The sequence below is a fragment of the Emys orbicularis genome, chromosome 5, assembly GCF_028017835.1.
Source record: "Emys orbicularis isolate rEmyOrb1 chromosome 5, rEmyOrb1.hap1, whole genome shotgun sequence".
Lineage (NCBI taxonomy): Eukaryota > Metazoa > Chordata > Testudines > Emydidae > Emys > Emys orbicularis.
In genome coordinates this window covers 92,020,733-92,046,754 of record NC_088687.1, presented here as the reverse complement: position 1 = coordinate 92,046,754, position 26,022 = coordinate 92,020,733, and the positions used below count along the sequence as shown (strand labels likewise).

At 42.4% G+C, this 26,022-nt stretch overlaps 1 protein-coding gene across 1 annotated transcript in view; it reads left to right on the top strand.

Moving 5' to 3' along the window:
• CRACD (capping protein inhibiting regulator of actin dynamics) overlaps positions 1 to 26,022 on the top strand; it is a 110,997-nt gene that overhangs the window by 50,220 nt on the left and 34,755 nt on the right. The window contains exons 4-5 of the mRNA XM_065405471.1: positions 14,633 to 14,768; positions 21,088 to 21,252. Of these exons, the coding sequence (XP_065261543.1) occupies positions 14,633 to 14,768; positions 21,088 to 21,252 (301 nt within the window). The remainder of the gene's footprint in view (positions 1 to 14,632; positions 14,769 to 21,087; positions 21,253 to 26,022) is intronic.

Here is a 26,022-nt window from a genome sequence, read left to right as displayed (position 1 = left end):
ATCTTACCTTTCCCAAGTTTACAAACCTCAGCCAATACTTGTTAACCTATGTCCTTAACTGCTGCATGCAAACTGTAAAGGCAAACTGTAACAGCACTTATTACAAAGCAAGTAATAGTAAAGTTGATTTGTGTTTGAAAGGCTTTACACAAATCTCTGGAAATCATCCATCACGGAACTTCTATTCTAGAACTGTGATTTGCCACTTATTATTCTTAAATTCATTTTATTATTTATTGACCTTGGTGCTGTGCAAACATCATAAACAAAGACATGATCTCTGCCCCATGGAAAGTTCAGCTCTCTCTGCTCTGTTTTCTGATGTACTGAGGCAACCTTAGGGATTATACACTATAAATACATTACAGTGGAAAGTCTTTGCTAAAACTCTGTGGACATTGCAGACAGAGGTTTGTAAGCTTGAATGCTGTAGTTTGGTTCACAGGAGCTGGAAGTGAACCTGCCTCTGCACAGTCAAGTTGGACAGGCTTAATTCTCCAAGGAGAACCTTCACAGTCAACAATTTTCCATCCCCCAAATAAATCTGTCTGTTACCCACCTAAGGGGTCCCCTTCCCTTCTTTAACTCAACAGGAATCTCTGGACAATCCGCACAAGTATTCTTAGGACCCCTTGATAAAATCAACTTCATTTAGAAGGAAGGATCCAAAGTCTGGGTCCCAAGAGTCTCCGGGGTGGGGAAGACCAGCTGGGAGGAGGGAGGCTCACGTTTGCTGAACTGTTGTAAGCATGGTCTGAGATTTGCAAGTGTGTCAACCCCACACCCAATGGACCTGTGCAAATAATTCACAGCAAGTAGTTTTAATAAGATGAAATTAGCCTCCTTTTTGCTTGTGGAATGTCTATGAACAGACGCTGATTTCTCTGAACACATTATTTATTTGAATTTTTTTTTTAATTCTTTATACACTCTCTTTGGCTAGTGAAGAGTTTTGTGGATATTTGATATTCACTATTTGAGCTGTGTTTCTTGGTTGCAGTTTGTCAGATAAGTCACATGGTGTTGGTTCATTTCCCTGACTGAATGAGTGTGCAAGCCAAATACTTTCCTATACTAATCAAAATTTGGTTTCTGTGAATATTCACAAAGGAGACTTTGAAATTCTCTTTTCTTGATCATTTGCCCAGAAAATATCAATTGAACAATTATCCATGAAAAGTGAACACAAAGCTGAAGCAAATTTAATGTAGAAATTATTAGCAAGCGTTATTACTTTTAGCAGTACTGTATTTGCCCGAAACCACACCCAAATATCATTGCACGTGGATTTGAGGTTTAAGGCAAATATTTTCCCCAATTTGAATCACTTGGTACATAGATTAGCAAAGTAAGTAATAAACATTTTATGGACTAAAGCTAGAGCAGTGGGTCTCCTCTGTAGCTCAACTATATCAGAACTTTTGTTTACCCCTAGAGCCTTTCATCAGTCAGAAGCAGCATGGTGATAGTACTAGACACACAATTTTAACACAGCAGTACATACACTACACTTCTCTATGTAGAGCTGTATGTTGTATATGTGACGGTCTCTTGACTGGAGAAGCATACTCCTGAATTTCTCCTGAGAAACCTGCCTCCCACCATCACCCGATCTGAGAAAAGCTAAAGAGACAGGCAGGGCAGAGGGAGAGGAAAGGAGAAGCTATTACATAAGTGAATCTGTCTTAGAGGAGCCCACTCTTGAATTTTTAATTCTATTGAAGATTTATTAAAAGTCATTGTGTATTAGGAGATTCAGTGGGCTAGTTTACTAGCCTTTTACATATGGATGCCTGAGTCCAAATCCTGTAGAGGTATGTCTACACTGCAGTGTGGGGTGGCATTCCCGTGCAAGCTTTAATCTAGCTAGAATGGCTAAAAATAGCAGTGAAGACATGGTGGCATGGGCTTCAGTGGGGACTCTGGTTGCTAGCTCATGCCACCACATCCTTACAGCTATTTTTAGCTGTGCTAGCTAGATTAAAGCTAGTACGTGGATATGCCCATCCATGCTGCAATCATGCCTCTGATTGCAATGCAGACTGCCCACCGTGGCCAGGAGCTCAGGGGTTCCCCCACCACCCATGCCAGCCAGGAGTTCCCCCTCCATGATGGCTGGGAGCTGCAGGGTTCCCCCACTGTCTGCAGCTGGGGGCCCCCCGCAACTCCCGACCATTGCAGGCTGAAGTCACAGAGGTTGCTGGAAGTCACGGATTCCGTGACTTCGGCGACGTCCGTGACTAAATCGTAGCCTTATTGATAAGTGTAAAGTAATACACATTGGAAAAAATCCCAACTATACATACAAAATGACAGGATGTAAATTAGCCGTTACCATGATCTTGGCATCGTCGTGGATAGTTCCCTGAAAACATCCACTCAGTGCGCAGTGGCAGTCAAACAAGCTCACAGTGTTAGGAACATTAGGAAAGGGATACATAGTAAAACAGAAAATATCATAATGCCACTATATAAATCCATGGTATGCCCACATCTGGAATACTTCATGCAGTTCTGGTCATCCCATCTCAAAAAAGATACATTAAAATTGGAAAAGGTACAGATAAGAGCAATAAAAATGTTTAGGCATGTGGATTAAAAAGACTGGGATGGTTCATCTTATAAAAGAGATGACTAAGAGGGGTTATGATAGAGGTCTATAAAATCATGAAGTGTATGGAGAAAGCGAATAGGGAAGTATTATTTACACCTTCAGATAAAAAGAACTAGGAGTCACCTAATGCAATTAATAGGCAGCCCATTTAAAACAAACACAAGGAAGTATTACTTCACTCAAGGCCAAAAGTATAGCTGTGGTCAAAAAAGAATTAGGTAAATTCATGGCGGATAGGTTCATCAATGGCTGTTAGCCAAGAATGGTCAGGGACACCATCCCATGCTCTGGGTGTCACTATACTTCCAATTGCCAGAAGCTGGGACTGCATGACAGGGGATGGCTCACTCGAAATTGCCCTGTTCTGTTCATTCCCTCTGAAGCATCTGGCATGAGCCACTGTTGGAAGACAGGATACTGGGCTAGATGAACCATTGGTCTGACCCAGTTTGGCCATTCTTATGTTCTTATATTCTGTACCCTCCCAGTTCTATCAGTACAATGAATTCTATAAGTCAGGAATAGGATATGATGCGATGTATACACTATGGTTATATAATACCACTCTTTTGCATCTCCAGTGTAGTTTATGTGAATATTTAATTGTCTATTTAGCATTTTGTGAGACTGAAAATAACTAATCTGTTCAAGACACGGCACTAGATAGAAACTGTTGATCAATGATATTCACTCTCGTTGTCATAGAAACTGACTTAAAATGTGAATGTTTTCCTAATTTCTAAAGTAATTTTCATCATTACCAAAGTAATTACTCAATATCTACCTTAAAGTATTTCATAATGTTTAACGAAGTAAGCAAGAGATAATGAATAGAAGAAACTCCTTTGCATTCCTGCTTCTGAACACTGCATCATTGCCTCCTTATTTAAATTTGCTTTCGTATTTTTTAAAGCATCTATTCTGGTGATATGTTCACCACATGGCTCAGATTTCCATGTAATGTAAAGGAGTACAATGCAGCCGGGAGTCTGTATTTCTCTCCCATCAAATTTTTTGGGACCATCACAAAAATATTGCTGTTTATGTGTGGGGTGAGGGGGAGGGAGAGAACAGTGTAGGGTAGATGTATTATTTGGTTACTTATGAGCGCCATCCAGTGTTTCCTAAAGATATCATTGACTTTGTGCTTATGCACTATAGATGGGCCTAGTCCAGAATCTCAAATATGACTCCATCCCTCTAGGTTAAAGAGGGCTAAAATCAGGGGTGAAAGTAACTCCAGACACTTACCGCTCCAGAAGGGGCAGGGCCTTGAGCAGAAGGGGCAGGGCTGGGAGTCAGCATCCCCCAGCCAGCCCTTCCAGGATGCCTGGCCCACGCCGCCTGGGGCTCCAGTGGCGTTTAAAGGCGTCCGGAGCCCTAGGCCCTTTTAAATCGCTGGGGTTACTTAGGGACCTTATTCCAGTGGTATAAATTAGAGCAGCTCCTCAACTGCTCTAACTGACACTGGGGCTGGGCACTGCAAGATTAGGGAGGTACAGCCATCTCCTTAATGGCTTTCCCTGTCCCACGTACTGAGTGGCATTCAGCTGCAAGGGAAACTCTATCCCATACGGTTTGTAATATCTTAACAGAGACAGAGATCTCTTTATGTTACTAAGCTCAGCATTTGCATTGTTCTCTCATTCACAAAACACCTTCCACAGGCCATCTGTCCATCTTATTTATATTCTCCCATTATTTAACAAACCTAGTTTAGTGGCAGTCCTACAGAGGCTTTATTCTCAGATACATTCACTGTAGCTTTTTACCACTTACTATCCCCAAATTACATCTAATGCTTTCAATCTGGTACTTTTAACAGCAAATACTTGATTCCAACAGGTGGCTCATTCTGTAGCACCATAGCCTGTCTGAATGTCTGTCTCTGCCTCTGATTCTGCCCTCTCCTGTAATGGACTCTGCCATTTCCCCCACCTGTCCCCATACACCAGGTGTCGCCTTTCCAGTCATTCTCAAAGCCTCCCTTTCACATCTTCTCCTCTTCTAATATTGGGTCTACCTGATATTTCTCTTCTTACACCAAGGTGCTGGGATCTACTAGACCTGGTTGAAATATTCCACATTTCACATTTTTTACCCAAAAAAGTTAAATTTGATTTTGATGAAAATTTGCATTGAAAATGTTGGGGTTTGGAGGGTTGTTGACCTGCTGTATGATCTGCCATTCTCCTGATACCCCTTTCTGTGTCCCTTATGCAGGCAGAATTCCAATTGACACCAAATAAGAGCTTTGCCTGAGCAAGGACTGAAGGAATTCATCCAAAATGAAAGAAATATCAACTTAGATATTGCAAAGTAATCCATTGACATCAGTAGGTCTCTACAGGTATAAGGACTTGTCCGTGCAGATTGCTTTGCAGGGTTAGCGTCTCTGGGATTAGTTCTGCCCTCAGATACACAGGTGCAAACTAGGCTTGAAGGCAGAGGCAGATGCATCCATGGAACTGAGAGCAGAACTGGGCCCTAAGTTTACATTATTAAACGTGATTGATTCAAATAACATATTAAACATTTCCCCTCTGCCTGTTCAGCTTGTAAGGACATGTTTATGGGTCTGTGAGTGCAATGAAATAACATGCTATGGAAACACTGTTCTGACAGGCAGCTATTGCAATGTGTGTAATATTCCCTATTTGACCATAATTTAGAACTAAAGCTCATATACCTGCACTGCATAAGATGATGGGAAAAAGGCTATAAAGGTATAACTCAGAATCAGAATACCTTTTCTTCCCTTACAGTATTGATACATGTCTAGAATTACTAGAAAATACATTTTATCTCTTTTTCATCTCTGCCATCTTGGGGACATTCCTGGGGAAAAGTAGTTGGAGTCAGCCTTCTTACAAAACATTCAGTAATGGGAAACTATCTCACATGCACATGTAACTCTCCTGGGGCATGTTATCATGCAAATGCACTCCGATAGTATGGTGATGGTCACAATATAAGTGGAGGAATAGCTAACTAAATAGGACCCTACTGCAAACTTACACTTGCTTCCACATGCTTTGTGAATGTAGAGTGTTAAAAATAATCCGATAATACTAATAAATAAGCTGTTGTTCTGTAATTATACTTGTTCATTTCTACTAGCATTTCTAAAAAGAGTAGCAGTCATAAGATTGGCTCAAAAAAAAATAAAAAAATCCCACAACACCCCAAACCAACCTCCACATCCACAAAACTCCAAGCAGAGAAGAGCAAAACATTTCCTTTTTTTTAATCTGTTTTTTTTTTTCCGCTTCTATCTCTGAACTCCTCAGTGTGGGAGTGGGAGGTACATTTATAAAACACTAAATGGGCATAATTGGTGTTGTGAGCTTTCTGTACTGTACTATAACAATGCATGGAACTGGAATTTTGTAAGAACTGGGGACACAGTATTTCCTTTTGATAAAACTTTTCGTTTTTAAGCACCAAACATTTTTTCCTCCACAAAATAAAACTGAAGATAAGAAAAAAGTGAGAAAGGGTCTGTAAACGATCCAAGATATAGATAATCAAACGTATCAGTCTGTTATTACACATCGGGACCATTAGGTATACACAGCTAGTGTAGGACAGCATTAATCATAGGGATACAGAGCAAAACCTCTCTCAAAATCTTCTGACTTTTATCTTGAACAGAATATTATATTTCCTTGGTTAGTAAGTTCATGTCATGGTGCCATTCTGCAATGAACAACTTGTTAAGCGATTTCCAGTTTCTTGGCCACTGCAAAGTTCCTCAACAAAAACTGAATTTGAGACTTGCTTCAGCTCTTCACAAGTTTGAAACCATGCTGCACAAAGCTCTTTTGGTCTACAGGAATATTCCTTCTTAATATTAGTGATGGGCTTGTACCAAAATCCTGAATCTGAAAAAGTCCAAAGTTCAGATGTGTTTAAAATCCAAATTGTGATTGCAGTTTCACAGCAGGTCACTCTTCCTCTCTATGGGACCAAATCAAAACCCTGCATCTGAACACCTTTGAACTTTGGGGTGTTCAAAAATCCAGATCCACATTCTGTGGCTTAGGTCCATTTCATAGAATCATAGACTTTAAGGTCAGAAGGGACCATTATGATCATCTAGTCTGACCTCCTGCACAATGCAGGCCACAGAATCTCACCCACCCACTCCTGTATCAAACCTATGTCTGAGCCATTGAAGTCCTCAAATCATGGTTTAAAGACTTCAAGGTGCAGAGAATCTTCCAGCAAGTGACCCAGGCCCCACGCTGCAGAGGAAGGCGAAAACCCCCCAGGGCCTCTGCCAATCTGCCCTGGAGGAAAATTCCTTCCCGACCCCAAATATGGCAATCAGCTAAACCCTGAGCATGTGGGAGAGACTCACCAGCCAGACACCCAGGAAAGAATTCTCTGTAGTAACTCAGATCCCACCCCATCTAACATCCCATCACAGCCCATTGGGCATATTTACCACTAATAGTCAAACACCAATTAATTGCCAAAATTTAGGCTATCCCATCATACCATCCCCTCCATAAACTTATCAAGCTTAGTCTTGAAGCCAGATATGTCTTTTGCCCCCACTGCTCCCTGGGAAGGCTGTTCCAGAACTTCACTCCTCTGATGGTTAGAAATCTTCATCTAATTTCAAGTCTAAACTTCCTGATGGCCAGTTTATATCCATTTGTTCTTGTGTCCACATTGGTACTGAACTTAAATAATTCCTCTCCCTCCCTGGTATTTATCCCTCTGATATATTTATAGAGCGCAATCGTATCTCCCCTCAGCCTTCTTTTGGTTAGGCTAAACAAGCCAAGCCAAGCTTCCAACCTTTACCCAGTACCCAGGGGTATTAAGACAATTCTACAAGAATCATAACATTCCTTTCTTCTCCATTGCTCCAGCAAAGGTCCAGCACTTGTATCCTTACATTTGCTAATTTGTATCCTCAGTTGCATGTGTACGTGGTGCCCCATTGAAGAATTTGCCCCCAAGTGTTTAATGCTGCACATTCAAGATGTGAAGGTTCTTTCATATTTGTGTTTCTAGCAATATGAGACTAGTCAGCATAATGCCTACTTTAGTGGAAGGGTCTCCAAAGTTTTAATATAGATGTCCAGTGTTTCTTTAGTAGGCTCTGCTTAGTAAAATACATTTTTCACAGAACCACATAAAAACATAGAGATGTAAAATAGCTATCAAGTCCATCCCTGCTTAATACAATAACAAATAAAATAAAATAAAAGTTTAATTAGAAATATCTATGTGATTCTAGTTTGAATCTGCCTTTCTGGGAGCTGCCTTTCTGTTTAACTGCTGGATGATTCAAAATATGTACAGTTTAAACAAGTAACTCTAAGATTTTCTCTTAACAAAAGGATTCTCTAATTTGCAGAGGCAGGAGCTATTGATATAGTTGTCATTGAATGTAAACTAGTCTTTCTTAATATATTTGTGTTGTACACGTCAACTGATCGTCTTTCCCTTTTGATCAGGCCACATACATCATTCAGCAAATGTCACAGCCCAACCTGGACACGGTGTATCAAAAATGGAGAAATAATACAGAAAAATCAGTTTCCTGGGGTGGGTGGTTTTGTTTTTTTTGTTTTTGTTTTACTATTGTAACAAATTTAGGGTTGTGTTTTTTCCTCCCAACTATCACTTATGTTCGTTTTCTCTAAATGTGGGTACTGAAGAGCTAAACTTTAAGTTCATTAGTGCTTCTGAAAATGATGCAATAAATAGCTCAGGGACTCACCAGACACTGCTGAGGGGCAGACTTCTTGAGAGGTGATCACAGCACAGACATTTGTCCTGTAACTGGCCCATTATCTTTTGAGGGCTTAAGTGAGACCTAACGGATGGATAGGTCTTTGTGCTGGCCCTCTGGAGGGGAGTGAATTTCATCCCTTAATCCTGATTTCTCTTGCAACACACTTGAATTTCTAGTAATGGGCCTCTATCCAGAAAAGACTGCTTGCAAGCATCCCATATTATGATGTATACAAATGGGAGACTAGCTGTTAGAGAATTTGAATTCAGATTTCCTGAAGTGAAAGTCTAGTACAGTAATTTACTGTTCTACCTTACTCCATGGCCCTTTTCTACTTTTAGGGAACATAATGACAAAAGACCTTTGTTGAAGCCACTGCTTTATGTTAACTGAATTATTTTCTGTTTTCCCATCAGATCTCTAACAGAGCTAGCAGCCTTATTTCTGTAGATTTGTGTGGTGGTGACTTCCAAATCTAAGTCAAATGCAGCTAAATATTGCAGAAATCTCATTACATCTGATCCTACATTCTTTCCACTATTCAAGATGGCCAAGATTTCTGCACTATTGAACCCAAACCTTGGTGTCAGTTTGGACTCTAACATCAAAATCCTAGTTTAAACCTAATCCAGATTCAAGCACCACCCACTTGATCCATCTCTAGTTACACTATACCAAATATGTTTCACCTTATTTTACCTTTCATTTTGTTACCACTATGTGTTTTCTAAAAATAATTTTGTAAAGTATTAGACTAATTGGATGTTTTTAAATTCCATCCAGCTCTCTCAACAGTTGAGAGCTGAAAATGGGCTGTTTCAGCAACTACTAAAAATCTCTTCTTTTTACTTTCAAGTTTTTCTTTCTTGTGAAAATTATATTTTAACAACCATAAGAAATAGAAGCTGAAATATGTGTTTTTAGTTTTACAAAAAACCTCAACATTCCTCTTAGTCACCAAAGGAAAATAATTGCATTGTATTTTCAGAGATCTGAGGACATGGGGTGTGTGGCAATGAGAACCCAAACAAGAGAGAGAGTGAAAGTTAACTTTGTTTTGATCACTAGAAAACTGACTTTGAAAAGCTACCTACTGGAAGTGAAAATGAAACAATATTCCATGCCACTACTGATCTTTGAAGATAACTTGTTTTAAGAATTCTCTAGAAGTGCTTTGTATTTTACTACAGCACATCCATAATTCAGTTAATCCAGTCAGTTTTCCACAAATGAGTTAGATCGTGAGTCAATTATTTTCAGTACAAACAGGCTCTGAAGTGTCATCAACTCAATATTACCAACTGAAGTGTTAATAAATTGCTGCTATAGCTGACCCAAGTTTTCTGGAGGCAGTATTAGAGTATGGAACAGACTGATGCCTCTAAATCTGGTCAGGATTGTCAAGGTCACAGATTCAACTATAGAAAGCCATTCTGGCAAGCCTTTTAGTTGAGGGGAAGGAGGGTTTCTGAAATGTAGTCTATAGACAGGGCCGGCTCCAGGCACCAGCTTACCAAGCAGGTGCTTGGGGCGGCCACTTCGGAGAGGGGCGGCACGTCCAGCTGTTCGGCGGCAATTCGGCGGACAGTCCCTCACTCCTGCTCGGAGCGAAGGACCTCCGGCCGAATTGCCGCCGCATATCGCGATCGCGGCTTTTTGATTGTCTGTTTGGCTGCTTGGGGCGGCCAAAACCCTGGAGCTGGCCCTGTCTATAGAGGCATGTTGAGAGGAGGGTTTGGGTGGTGGTTGTTGTTTTTTTTTGTACAATGACTGTTGAGCAAATCTTCATGGACAAGACTAGTAGTGATAGTGAATGAAACACAATTATACCTCTTATAGCACATCTTAAAAAATCTAGTCTTTCTGAAGAAAGAACATCATAGGAATAAGGCATGAAAGAAGAACTTTTATAATATGATCTATTGAACATGCAGTTGGAAGGCTTTGAAAAGCACTGTAAACTGAAAGTGAGTAAAACATAGGCCCTTTCTGTACAGTTTACATTCACTTATGGAAAAAACAGGTTATACTAATATATAAAGGTGTTCTACCCAAGTAGAAATTTAGGCCAGAACACAGTTTTTAACCTGATTATACCATGGTTGGTCCCAGGGCCAGACAAACCGTATTTAAACCATGCTTAAACTGCAGTTCAGGCATGAAAAGTGGCTCTATAGAAATGGCATTTTGGGGCTCCATGTTGTATTGTGTTCCAGTAATTTGGAGCTTGTTCAGCTTACAAATTAAAAAATAAAATAAAATCTAAGCAACAGCCCTTCAAATTCAACCTGCACTCTGAGAATCAGATTGGGATCTTCCCTTCTCATGTGTCTGCATCTGTAATTGATGATTTTGCAGGCTCCCAAAAAGATCAATGCAAATCATTGTCTTCAAGGAAAGCCTTAAATTAAACTTGTACAAATGTATGGAAGGCTGATGGATTTGCACAGCTGTAACTGAGAGATCAATATTGCTTAATTGTTATCTGACTCGTAGGTAAAGCAAGGACGGATACAAATCCTGATTCTGAAAACAATTCATCACACCCTTTTAGTGCTTGAAATGTTACCATTATCTTTTAATTTGCTGTGTGAATATCCTTAAGATTAACAGGGATGGATTGGGGATAAACATGACCTGGTTTAATTAAAAATGTGGAGTCTAAAAACTTCTCTCTGGGAAAAGAATGGTGATGAAAAAGAAAATGGAGGAGACAGTGCATGTCCACTGTGGGTGGCTGAGAAACAAAGTCAATGGTCACTGAATGATGCTGCTACTAGAAAAACGTGGGCGGGGGCGGGCCCTTAAAGCACAGTATATGGACTGGGTGATGTGTCCTTAATCCAGCACTCATCTCAATTGACACAAGTAAATACTAAATGAAAATGCCCATTAGCCCTGCTTTGAGCAATACTGTCCACGTTCCCCTTAGCTGCTTCATGTTAGATTTGTGAAAAGGATGGTGGTTTCTGTTTGTAATGTTTCATGTGCACAGTTTTTTTGGTTATGGATTGTGTGAGCCCATAAACTGCCTCCCTGTGTTTCCAGTTCAAACAAGTCCAAATTAGTCATAGGGGAAATTCAGTCAACACTACCAAATTTCTCTGGGTTTCATATCAAAAACATTTTGTATCATGTGGCTTCAGAAGTTGGCCCAACTGGGTCCAGACTTTTTCTAGAGCAGAGGTTCTCAAATTGTGGTCCGTGGACCACTTGGTGGTGGTCTGCAGAAAGACACCAGGTGCTAGTTTCCTGAGGCTTTCTAGGGAAGTGTGGTTCTGCAGCACTCTCTTGTTCCTTAATGATGCAATATCAGACATTCAAAGAAGGGTTGGATTTGTTTTTTTAAAAGATTTTTTTAATAGTCTCTGCTACAGATTCCTAAACAGGGATGCATGTACCTTTATTAGGTAAACAGGGAAAGGCCATGGAATTATTTTATCTATAATAGGTGAATAGCATAAATGAACTGTTGTATTTGTTTTCTGGGTGAAAGTGATATGAAATATTGAACTGCTCTACACTTGATTGATTATTTCAAATGCAATGTGCTGTTCAAATATTAATTTTTAATAAAAATATGAGTTGCTTCAGTTTTGATTTGTCTACATGGGGGGAAACAGTTTGATGAGTTGGGCTCCCCTGCTCCCCAAAAAAGTTTTATTAATGATTTATTGGGTTTTAAAATAATCTGTATATATATATTTTTAAACCCCTTTGCACTTTGCCTGTAAGAAATTTTAATATAACATCTGATATGAACAGAAAATGTAGTGGTAGATGGTTATTAGTAAATCTTTATTTTAATTTTTAAAATATAAGGATTGTGCCCATGGAGTTAAGCAATGATATTAGGCTACATTAAATACATTCCCAGCAAACTTTCTCAACAGCTGAATATGACTATTTTGAAAACTTAAAAACCATTACAAAGCATGGGGGGAGGGAGTTGGGAACAACTCATTTAATATTTTATATTGTACAATGTAAAGGGTTTTTTATTTGTGTTTTACTCTAGAAACACCAGGACTGTCAATTCTGGTTTTCCCTGGTTTTCCTGGAAAACTTGTTGAAGTTTTCAGAATATGCATGTTTTTTTGCCTTCACATCTTAATTCGAAGGAACAGGATGATTGAATATTTTAACAAAAACATCTTTTCTCCAAAATGTCAATTCCTTTTTGAAGTTTTAAACAGGCTATTTTTCCACACTTGGTTCTTATGATATCTTTATTTTACTAGTTCTCCACTTGCCATAAAATATTCCAAACTAGTTATGGTATGAATTTCTAATATAAAAAAAATTCTTTAAAAACTCACGTTTTCTTTATGCATTGTAAAGAAGCAAATAAGGACACTTTTGTTAATCCCCTTTCTTGTGGATTGAGGAGACATAGAATTAACTTGTTAGCAGCATGATGTTCCCTTGGATACCATCTCTATGTAAATCCACATGTTTCTGTGGTATTTAGCAGTGACATAAGAGAGTCTTCCAGTATATATTACTAATCCAAGTGGCATGGAATTGTATAGAAGCTGCTACCCTCTAGAACAGGCATTTGGTGACTTAGCAAGTGATGGTATCATCTTTTGTATCAAAGCAATCCTACATTGGTGCTGATATGTAAGAGGCTTCTGGCCATTCAGACTATTGACTTCAGCAGTGCAGTTCTTTAGAAGTAGGCAAGTAGAGTGCATTGGCTTCCTCTCTCTGTGTTACAATAAGTGATGTCTTCATGTGAGGCTAACTTTTCTCATTGTATACAATTCTAGTTACCAAGTTGCTACATGAAGGCAGACTTTTTAAATATGCTGTTTGCTCTGTGGCTGCGGTGTACCAGTCACAGGGAAATAAGAAATTGGCATAATGTTCTCTATCACAGTTCACATCCATCATCATCATAAAACTTAGAGTGTACCCTTATAGCAATGTTCACATTCAGTGTTTTTCATTAACATAAATTTAACTTCTCAACATTCCTGTATTATCCCAAGTTTATAGATGGAAAAAACTGAAGTAAAGAGGCTAAGTGATTTTCCCAAGAACACAGAAGCAATTCTCATCAGAGCCAGGATTAGAATTAAGGACCACCTAATTTCTAGTTCCCTGTTGAAATCACTAGACCTCTCTCTCTCTCTCTCTCTCTCTTCATCGTGTAACAATCCACCTTACTCCTCCATTCCTGGTTCCTGCCTTGAGATAGAATTTGGAGTTTGCAATGTCCATGAAACATTCATAACTGGTCAATGAGATTGCTCAGTTAGATGAATGATTCAGCAGCCAGAGGTGGGGACAAGTTGGCAGTTTTGCATGAAGATTGGCTTTGGTTATGCTATGGGTGGGTTCACTTCCCCTGAATTTTGCTTCAAGTTTCTGGTTCAGGCAAATAAAAAACTCAAAGTAAAACTCCATTGATACCACCATGGTTCACCTGGTTTTGCATTTAACCTCACCTTTGCCCAACAAAACAAAACAAACAAACAAAACCCCTGCAGGTTTTGTGTGGTTTTATGTGAAATTCTAAATTAATGCTATGCCCAGACTTCCTTGAGAAACCTGGAAACTTTTTGATAAATGTAACAAAACCAGGTGAGTTTCATAAGGTTAGAGTTTTTATTATGAGCATGTGGCCTGTCTCAATTTCAACAGGTCTCTTTGGAAACAAAAGCTACTTGTGTGCAAAAATCTATCTCATGGACCACCCCATTTCAGAGTAGGGCAGGAAGAATGTTCAAGTATGAATTATTTTTCCTTTCAATTAAAACTGCTTGTGCTTTACAAAATATTACTAATCACTTCTGATAAAGTTAATTTCTTTCTTTTAGGGTCAGTGTGTATACATGAGGAAAAAAGTCCCAGTTTTATTTCTTGGTCTTTTCCTCTTGACCAAATGGTTCATGTGACAATGTTCAATACACAAAGAAATATCATTAAGTAGCATTTAATATATAGTATAGAATGTGTGTATTTAAAAAATCAAATCAATAAAATCCTACCAAAACAACCACTCTACTCCGCACACAGTTCTCCCTCTGGGCAGTGGGTGAGAGAGAATGAACCATATGTGACAGATGTCAGACCTGTTGCTTAATGCACTACTGCAGGGCACCCAGATACTACAGTGATGAAGACAGTATAAATATCTAGGTAGAAGAGAACAAAGAAAAGGATATAGGCCAGGGGAGTTACTGTAAGAATAACTGCAGGAATCATTTGGGGTATCTTTATAAAATTAAGTACTGTGTATATGAATTGCATTTCAGGTCCTCCAACTATACTATGGGCACTCGAGCCTTTTCCCATGACAGTATTTTTATACCTGATGGGGAAGCAGAGAGTGAGCAGGCAGTCCAAGCAATGTCACAGGACAAAATCCTAGGCAAAGTCAAAACCCTTCAGGTAAGAAGGAACAAGCATGTGACTACGCAGGTGTAAATGTTTTTTTAAAAAAAATGTTCTTTTCATCATGTGCCATAGCATGCTAAGCTTGTAAGAAGACTGGTTGCTTCCCTGAAGAACTTAGGGGCAGATCCTCAGCTGCTGTAAATTGGCATAGCTGCAGTGGAGCTATGATAATTTACACCAGCTGAGGATCTGCCTTTACAACCTCTGGCCCCAATGCTGTAAGTAAATACGTGCACCCTGCACCCATGTGGTGCAGCATTAAAGTGTACAGGGGGGGACGGGACTCCATGTGGATGTATGCGTTCACACACACACACACACACACACACACACACACACACACACACACACACACACACACACACACACACACACACACCAGCCTGCGGAGTCAGGGCCTAAGTAAACAAGACTCAGAGGAGGATAACGGAATACAACTCAAAGATTTCCTTTGTGTTTTTTGTTTTCCTCTTTTGCCCTTACATATTTCCCCATTAATTTTTGTTAGTCCTTGCCTTTTAGTCACTTAACTCATGTCCATCGGTTTCTTGATTCAGTTTGTTTGTATACTTTCCCATTGTTTTTCAAATGCATTCAACTTTTTACAGGATGTAGAAATAGTCAATCCCCAAAGGTCTTACTTTTCATTTGCCTTCCATTTTTGTCCATGGGGTTCTAAATGCATACAAAACAAGGCTCTTGAGGAACCTTGCCACTGCTCTTTCGCCAGTCCACCTGCATTTCAGATGCATTCAGTTCTTCAAAATAAATGAATACATAAATGGCTTCCTTCTTAAATAAAACCATACCCTGCTGTTAAGAAATTACTTACCAGCCCTCCTTTCATGCCTGTCTTCCATGATTCCCATCTCATTAATGCACTAATTAATTTTGTGCTCTGTAATATACTTGAAAGATTCTCTCCGTATTCCTAATTGGACTTTGGAAGAGCTGAAGTAGAGCTACCTTTCAAAAATTCATCTGTTTTTACAGTGGGCACAGGACATGCTGGGGCAGGACTTTGAGAGCTTGTCAATGCTGTGTAACTGCCCACTCACAGGGGTTGAATTGGAGGTTGGGGGGAAATTAATTGTATTCCTCTAACCTCTGCTCACAAACCACACTGTGCCCACTTGAGATGCCAAAATGAGATACCAGACAAGATAGTAGCTGGAAAGTTCTTCAGGGTCAAGTAACTGGCTTCTTTTGGACTTTTTCATGTTTCAAGGAGTTGATAGGTGTGCTTCTTAGAAGGAAGCATTAACAATTCCCATTAATAGTGGGTATAGTTTTTCTTCACTGGCTTTCACCAGCCAGGAGAGGCATGGATCTCTTAATGTTAATTCAAAATACATCGTTGCATTGAGAAAAGAATAGACATCAAAAGCAATGCATGATGATACTTACAAATGGCAGGTAGCTTTTAGAATAAGGTGGCCTGAAAACATAGCGATACAGGAAATTTGGAATCATTCTAAACATATCTTAGGGGACTATTATATATACAGCCTTTCAGATTCTGCCTTTGGTTCAACAGGAAAATATCATAAACTAGTAAAGGGAACATAATCTTTTCCTTGTCTGCATCTCACTTTCAGATGACAAAGTAATAATGAGCTGTTTGGGATTTTGACATTTAGCGCTCAACATCAGCTCTTGGAGATTAAAACGTTGAAAGAAAATTGGCCAGTGGAAAGTTATTAATGGAGTTTATTCGGTTAAAATAAATGTATTTAAAAATGCTAGGAGTAACTACAGAAAAGTTCTGTGCCCTGAGGAAGCCAACTCCATGCAGAAATGTGGGCATTTGTAGATTTTCAGCCTTCAAACTAATTTTTGTAAATCTGAGTGAATAAATCTTTGATCTTGGGAGTAATTTTGAAAACTGCATATGAACCACAAAGCACAAATGTTCTACCTCCTGGGAATCTCAATAAAATAATTTTTAAAACCTCATACATATGGATAGGCATTTTCTTACAGCACAGTTCTCAAACATTCCAGATTACAATACAATTCTTTAATCTGAACAAATAAGATACAGTTTCTCTTTTATTGCACATACCATTCTCTACAATAGCTCTATTCATAGGCATCCACCAATGTTCATAGCACAGTTTGTACATGTGAAATGTCATAATATGTGCAGAACAAGGCACCCCATCCATCCCTCTATTCCTCAACACTGGAATTTGTATATAAACAGGCACATTTTGTAAGCAATAGATCTAGAGAGACAGCCGGCACATTTTCTCACTGAGAGCCAGATTCTGATACCCTTAACTCACATTCAATACCTCACTCTGAGAGTCGTCCCACTGGCTCCAATGGGGCTACTCAGAGCAAGACAACTATCTGTTGTAAGGGTATTGGAGTCTGGCCCTAAATTAAGGGTTCATTTTTAATTTAAGAAAGAAATTACTAAATTAATATTTAGGTTCTGATTCAGTTTCCACTAAAATCAGCGAGAGTTGAGGGCACTCAGCAATTTACTGGATCATACCCTCACAGGGCCATTGTTTTGTTCTGCATGTGGAATTCCTGTTTAATCCCCACTGAGGGTGTGTAAATCCAAGGTAGAATGCAGACCTAGAGAAGGAAAAGTCTGAAAAGACTGGCATCAACTGACTCCTCTTAAAAGGAGTTTTTCTATTGACTTCAGTGGGACCAAATTTCCTTCTGGGTATCTAAGCAGGTGTGACTTTCTGCCATTAACTTGGTCCATTTAACCACACAAGTTATGTTTGATCATCCACTATCTGGATGCAGGTGGGCAGCAATACCTGTGCATACCTGAGTGAGGAGGTGGAGGAATATCAATCCTAGTTCATCAACTTGGTGATAGAGAAATTCTCTCTTTCACATACCCTTCCCCCCCCACCAATTGGTCTGGCACTATGGGACATTAATGGCTTCAGTTAATCTGGCTAAGATTTAGACAAGAATGCAAACTTCTGGATGGTTATGTGAATTGAGATTGACCTGAAATCCTTTGAGGTTTACCACTCCTCTCAAAAACTGTGTTTCCGTGCCAAGTTCTCACCTAAACCATTCTATTGATTCAGAGTTGAAATCATGTCTTTGCTTTACATAATTGCTACTATAACCTACATTGTGTCTATCTTAAATTCAGAGGGGTAAATTCAGGGCAGAGGTCTGTGCTTGTAATTGACATTCACATGAAGGGAAGTTACATACTTGAATCCCTGCTATAAGCATTCCTTTGTGGAGATTTTCACAGTGATAGGGCGGTCCTCTTTGGAGAATTTCCTGTCCTTGAAAGAGAGTAAGAAAATTACCACATAGTCTTATCTCTCTTCACTGGATGTGGTTCCTGTAAATATTCAGAAAGAAAATCAAATACTAAAGTGTCCTCTTTCCTATTCATTACTTCTTCTAAATCTCATGCTAAAAATATGTTCTCTTTCAAACATTTGATTCTTTTAGGCATACATAACAGAAATTAATTTCTGTACATTAAAGGAGGATCTTATTCTGTGATCTCTGTGTAAGCCGAAGTCATTACTGCCGAAAAGCACCAGGCAGAGGCTCTGTCTCTAGATAGCCATAAAATGCTCCTTGTTTTGTTAACTTTATCCTTGGTGCAATTCAAGATTACTTTATTTATAGTATCAGGGGGTAGCCATGTTAGTCTGTATCCAGAAAAACAACAAGGAGTCCAGTGGCACCTTAAAGACTAACAGATTTATTTGGGCATAAGCTTTCGTGGGTAAAAAAACACTTCTTCAGATGCATGGAGTGAAAATTACAGATGCAGGCATTATATACTGACACATGAAGAGAAGGGAGTACCTCACAAGTGGAGAACCAGTGCTGACCAGGCCAGTTCAATCAGGGTGGATGTAGTCCACTCCCAATAATTGATGAGGAGGTGTCAATTCCAGGAGAGGCAAAGAGGAGATTTTGGAATTAATTGATAAACTTAACAGTAACAAGTCACTGGGACCAGATGGATTTCACCCAAGAGTTCTGAAAGAACTCGAATGTGAAGTTGCAGAACTATTAACTATGGTTTGTAACCTGTCCTTTAAATCGGCTTCTGCACCCAGTGACTGGAAGATAGCTAATGTAATGCCAATAATTTAAAAGGGCTCTAGAGGTGATCCTGGCAATTACAGACCGGTAAGTCTAATGTCAGTACCGGGCAAATTAGTTGAAACAATAGAAAAGAATAAAATTGTCAGACACATAAAAGAACATAAATTGTTGGGCAAAAGTCAACATGGTTTCTCTAAAGGGAAATAGTGTCTTACTAATCTATTAGAGTTCTTTGAAGGAGTCAACAAACATGTGGACAAGGGGGATCCAGTGGACATAGTGTACTTAGATTTCCAGAAAGCCTTTGACAAGGTCCCTCACCAAAGGCTCTTACGTAAATGAAGTTGTCATGGGATAAAAGGGAAGGTCCTTTCATGGATTGAGAACTGGTTAAAGGACAGGGAACAAAGGGTAGGAATAAATGGTAAATTCTCAGAATGGAGAGGGGTAACTAGTGGTGTTCCCCAAGGGTCAGTCCTAGGACCAATCCTATTCAACTTATTCATAAATGATCTGGAGAAAGGGGTAAAAAGTGAGGTGGCGAAATTCGCAGACGATACTAAACTGCTCAAAATAGTTAAGACCAAAGAAGACTGTGAAGAACTTCAAAAAGATCTCACAAAACTAAGTGATTGGGCAACAAAATGGCAAATGAAATTTAATGTGGATAAATGTAAAGTAATGCACATTGGAAAAAATAACCCCAACTATACATACTATATGATGGGGGCTAATTTAGCTACAACGAATCAGGAAAAAGATCTTGGAGTCATCGTGGATAGTTCTCTGAAGACGTCCATGCAGTGTGTAGAGGCGGTCAAAAAAGCAAACAGGATGTTAGGAATCATTAAAAAGGGGATAGAGAATAAGACGGAGAATATATTATTGCCCTTCTATAAATCGATGGTACACCCACATCCTGAATATTGCATACAGATGTGGTCTCCTCATCTCAAAAAAGATCTACTGGCACTAGAAAAGGTTCAGAGAAGGGCAACTAAAATGATTAGGGGTTTGGAACGGGACCGATATGAGGAGAGAGTAAAGAGGCTAGGACTTTTCAGCTTGGAAAAGAGGAGACTAAGGGGGGGATATGATAGAGGTATATAAAATCATGAGTGATGTGGAGAAAGTAGATAAGGAAAAGTTATTTACTTATTCCCATAATACAAGAACTATAAAGGAATAAATGGACTCAAATCGGACATCAGGAATGGTAACATACAAAAGCCAGTAGGAGAACACTTCAATCTTCCTGCAGCTGTAATTTTCATTCCATGCATCTGAAGAAGTGGTTTTTACCCACGAAAGCTTATGCCCAAATAAATCTGTTATTCTCTAAGGTGCCACCGGACTCCTCATTGTTTTTATTTATAGTGTTTCAGAAAGAAGATTTTAAATCATCCCTGGAAAAGAAACAGGATTAAATGAAAGAAAAACAGGAAATGGAAAAGTTGAATGATGGAAAAGCTACAAAACTCACATTTTCTGTTGACCTACCAGTATGTGTTATAATTCTCCTTCGGCAGAGCCTCACTGTGGGATTTCAGTGCTCTCTTGTACACCAATAGCCTTGTGGCATGGCAGAAGGGGATCTGCAATGGGAATACATCTGGTCAAGATTTGCAGAAGTGACTAATGACTTTGGTAATTGAATTTTTGGGAGCTCAACCTGAGATACCTTAAAGGGGCCTGATTTTTCAGAGGCTTGATGCCCTGCATTCTCTAAAAATCAGGTTCCTTTAATGTGCAGTATTGCTAATCCTCAAACATTTAAAAATCATGTCTGGTCCCCATAATTGTGAGATTTTTTTTTTAAATAATAAATGTAGGGTTCTTTTTATGGCCTTCTGGGTTGTTACCTTTGAGGATGCACTTGGTCATGAATTCAAGATTTTCTCTGCAACCATAAAGCCTAGAAATATACCTTTTTGTTTTTGTTTTAATGGAAGCTTGATTTTGATGTGTCCACATGACTCCAGAAAACACCAGTATTATGAAAGTCATAATAAAACAGCAAGAGTCTTTGTTAACTCTTGTCCTCCTCAATCAAGAGTTACTACTGATAATTATGCTTCCTTTTCTCTGCCTTGTTGCGGTAGATATTGAATCTGGAGTTAGTTCGCTTCTTAGCCCTGGTAATCAGCCTGTGTATTTCAAATTGTTTGCAGACTATGCAGATTCCATGGGGAGAGATGGCATGTGCAGTAGAGTCGACTTATTTCATTTGTGATATAAATACATTTTTTTTCAGCAACAGTTGTCCAAGACTATTAAATTTGGACAACCACCACAAATGACAATTTCTGAGAGGACAATGGAGGAGGCAAATGCTAGTTTAGAAGAGGACTTATTACTCAGTAGCCCAATGGAGATTGAGACTCAACAGGACACAGTGCTCTCGGACAGTGATAATAAAGTAAGCATTTTAAATGGACATATTCACTACATCACACTGTTATTGAAAGCACAGAACTCACTGGGGCATAGATGCAATGTCCAGTAAGCCAGAGCAGCAGGCTTTTTATGCGTGGACACACAGATTTAGTAGGACCTTTCAAATTCTGCGCCCTAGACTAATGACAAATATATGCACTGGGGGTGATGTATTTGGTGTCCTAGGAGGGAGGCTGTGATATTAACTATTCTAAAGGCCCACAGCTGACTTCCCACAGAGCAGGTGTCAAACATAGCATCTCTCTAAAGGTCAGGAAAAGGCTGGTGAGAGACAGAGAACACTGGATTTCCCAGAGTGGGGGAGTTGTGTACAGGTGATGCATAGCAGCCTACAGGGAAAATCCTGTGTGAGAGGGATTGGAGCCTATGGCAGACTGAGACTAGAACCCAGGCTTACTGGCTGTCTAATGCTCAAACCACTGTACCTCCCAAGCCTCTGACATACCGGGCATATTGGGTAGTCTATGGGTACGTTGACACAGCAGTTAGGCATGTGCTTCCCAGCACAGGTAGACTGACACACACTAAGGGCTTGTCTACATTTAAAACATCATTGCAGCTTTGCCACTGTAGTGCTTCAGCGTAGACTCTACCTACGCTGACAGGAGGGGTTCTCCCATCGGTATCGGCCAGTGGTCACCAACTGGTAGATCGTGATCGACTGGTCGATCCTGGAGCCTCTGACAGTCGATCATGATCTCCGGCCGCTAAAAGTCCGGCAGTGCCGCGGGGCTAAGGCAGACTCCCTGCCTGCCCTGACCCTGCACTGCTCCCGGAAGTGATCAGCACGTCCCTGCAACCCCTGGGGGGCGTGTCTGCACGTGCTGCTCCTGCTTGCAGGCACCGCCCCCTCAGCTCCCATTGGCCGGGAATGGGAGCTGCGTGGGCGATACCTGCAGGGAGGGGCAGTGCACGGAGCCACGGGCCCACTCCCGGGGCCACAGAGACGTACTGGCCACTTCCAGGAGTGGCCTAGGCCCAGGGCAGGCAGGGAACTGGGAGTCACCCAAGGTAAGCACCACCCGGCAGGAGCCCACACCCAAACCCCCTCCCCCAGCCCTGAGCCCCCTCCCGGAGACAGCACCCTGAACTCCCTCCCGCACCCCAGCCCTGAGTCCCCTCCCGCACCCCAACCCCCTGCCCCAGCCCCTTCCCAGAGCCTGCACCCCAAACCCCTCCTGCACCCAAACCCCCTCCCCCAGCCCTGAACTCCCTCCCGCACCCCAGCCCTGAGTCCCCTCCCGCACCCCAACCCCCTGCCCCAGCCCCTTCCCAGAGCCTGCACCCCAAACCCCTCCTGCACCCAAACCCCCTGACCCAGCCCTGAGCATCCCCTCCTGCATCCCAACACTCTGCCCCAGCCTGGAGCTGCCTCCTGCACCCAAACTCCCTCCCAGAGCTTGCACCCCTCATCCCCTCCTGCACCCCAACCCCCTGCCCCAGGCTCATCCCAGAACCCCATCCCACACTCCACTCTGAACCCCTCGGCAGCACCCCCTCCAGCACCCCAACCCCTGCCCCAGCCCCTTCCCAGAGCCTGCACCCCAAACCCCTCCTGCACCCAAACCTCCTGCCCCAGCCCTGAGCCCCCTCATGGAGCCAGCACCTCGTACCCTCTCCCGCACGCCAACCCCCTGACCCAGCCCTGAGCATCCCCTCCTGCACCCCAACACTCTGCCCCAGCCTGGAGCCCCCTCCTGCACCCAAACTCCCTCCCAGAGCTTGCACCCCTCATCCCCTCCTGCACCCCAACCTCCTGCCCCAGGCTCAGCCCAGAACCCCCTCCCACACTCTGAACCCCTCGGCCGCACCCCCTCCTGCACCCCAACCCCCTGCCCCAGCCCGGTGAAAGTGAGTGAGGGTGGGGAGAGTGAGTGACGGAGGGAGGCGGGATGGAGTGAGTGGGGCTGGGCCTCGGGGAAGGGGTGGGGTAGATCCTGGGTTGCACTTAAATTCAAAAAGTGATCTTGTGCGTAAAAAGATTGGAGACCACTGTTATAAGTTACCACCTCCCTGAGGAGCGGTAGCTAGGTCCATGGCAGAATTCTTCCATCAACCTAGCACTGTCTATACAGGGATTTCTAGGTCAACTTAATGACAGTGTGGATTTTTCATACCCCAGAGCGACATAGCTATGCTGATCTAATTTTCTAGTGTAGACCAGGCCTAGTTCTGCTGAGCTAACACGCTGAAAATAGCAGTGTGGCTGCAGCCACACAGGCAGTGGCTTGGGCTAGCCACTTGCATACAAACCTGCCTGAGCCCCAGGTACGTATTCGGGTAGCTAGCCCGAGCTACCACTTGTGTTTCTGCAGCCATGCCGCTATTTTTAGCATACTAGCTCAAGCAGACTAGGGTTACCATTCGTCCGGATTCCCCCGGACATGTCCGGATTTTTGAGCTAAAAATAGCGTCCGGGGGGAATTTGTAAATGTCCGGACTTCTCCCCCCCACCATGCAGAGCGAGCGCGGCTAACAGGGCAGCCAGCCGGATGGTGCCACTTACATGGGGCTCCGACAGCCAGAGAGAGCCCCTCCTCCTCCCCCCTGCAGCAGAGATCACTCCCTCCCTCCCTCCCTGCATTCGCAGATCGCCTCCGGCAGTCTGGAGCTCCTCCTCCCCTGCCAGCCAGCCTGCCGGGACGAGCGTCTCAGGCCGTTCCTGAGCAAGTTCACAGAGACATTAGGCGAAGGCCAACAACAAGGGGGTCAGGGGGTCAGAGAAGGGGCAGGGAGGTTTTGGAGGGGGCAGTCAAGAGACGGGGGGGTCGGGAGTTCGGGGCGGGGCTTTCTGGGGGAGGGTGTGGATAAGGTTTTGGGCCGTCAGGGTACAGGTAGGGGGTAGGGTCCTGGGGGGCAGTTAGGGGGGGTCTTAGGGGATAAGGAACAGGGAGGCTTAGGTAGGGGGTGGGGTTCTGGAGGGCAGTTAGGAGCAGGGGTCCCAGGAGGGGGCAGTCAGGGGACAAGGAGCGAGGGGAGGGGTTGGGAGTTCTGGGGGGGCTGTCAGGGGGCAGGAGTGGGGAGAGGGATCGGAGCAGTCAATGGGACAGGGAGCAGAGGGGTTTAGATGGGTCGGGAGTTCTGGGGGGGGCTGTCAGGGGGTGGGGAGTGGTTGGATGGGGCGTGGGAGTCCCAGGGGTCTGTCTGGGGGTGGGGGTGTGGATAAGGGTTGGAGCAGTCAGGGTACAGGTAGGGGGTAGGGTCCTAGGGGGCCAGTTAGGATGGGGGGAGGGTCTCAGGAGGGGGCAGTCAGGGGACAAGAGGCAGAGAGGCTTAGGTAGGGGGTGGAGTCCTGGGGGGCAGTTAGGAGCAGGGGTCCCAGGAGGGGGCAGTCAGGGGACAAGGAGCGGGGGGGAGGGTTGGGGGTTCTGAGAGGGGCGGGAAGTGGGAGGGGCAGGGGCGGGGCTAGGGCAGGACGGGGGCGGGGCTAGGGCGGGGCTCCTCCCGTCCTCTTTTTTGCTTGCTGAAATATGGTAACCCTAAAGCAGACAATATCTACGCTGGGAAGCAGGCTCCCAGCTGCTGTGTAGACATACCATCTGGGCAGAAGGAAAGCATCTGTTCCCACCTGAGCATTTATCAATTGTGTTTTTTCTGTATATTTAAAACTGTAAATTCCTGAGAGCAGGGGCATAATTTCCCTGTGTATTTGGAAAGTACTGTATCTATCCATTTAAAAAAAATTATGATGCTATTAATGGAGAAAATGGCAAATACTGCAGCCCTCCTTCACTACACAAATCCTCAACAAACAGTAGCACTTCCAAATGAACTAGCACCTTTCTCTGTCAACTTCGAGCACACTGAGTGACATTTGGATCCCTTGCACAATGCCCTAGCAAAGGAGCTTTGTGCAGTGGGTGGCTGAGGAACATGGAATCTCTTCCCACTAATTCACAGTGGGATGTAGAGCCCCAATCTGTCCACAAAGCTCTTCCCCCACCCCCCGCACTATTGTGGGGTTAAGCTCTGCACTCTGAAATGCGTTCTGGAGTCCCCTTAATTGAGTTCTCAGATTCTCGGCTCTCCTGTGCAGCAGAAATGTATTGTTTCCACTGTATTTGTACCCTCCAGGGCTGCACAGGAGGTAGGGGTTGTGTGTCTCTCAATATTTTCCTATCTGACCCCTGGGGTCCCTGCAAGAAGATTTGGCTGTCCATCTCCCATCCTACATCCCTACCCTTGCAGTAGGATGTTTGAATAAAGTTTGAGGGCCAGATTGTGTTTTTAAGTCACAGCCCTTGCTGGAGGGAGGTTCAGAGGAACTATGTTGCAGCCTGTGGAGGGATTTGGGTTGGCTCAGCCAGAATTCTTCCCAAGGCTTCTAAGGGAGAGCATGCCAGAGCTGCAGTGGGTACTCGTACTCTACCATTGGTTGGCTTGGTACCACATTTCACCAGCTTTCAGTTGTTGCCATGCCCCTACACAGAGCCATTTGGAGGAGAAGCCATACTACACTCCCCCAAATGTGCACATGCCCAGAGCCAGGTTCCACCAAATTCCTCAACATTTGCTGATTTTCCTTTTCTCCTTCATTCTGCACTCCCTGTTCACCTTCAGTACAGTTACTGAATCATATAGAGCAAACTCTGCCTGGGAAAGGATTTCCAAAGAACTCACATCTTTTTATCTGTTGGTTTTGTTTTTTTACAGCGCTTGATATAAAAATCTTTTGGATTTTTCACACCTTGAGTGGTGTAGTTATGCCGACCTAATTTTCTAGTGTAGTTCA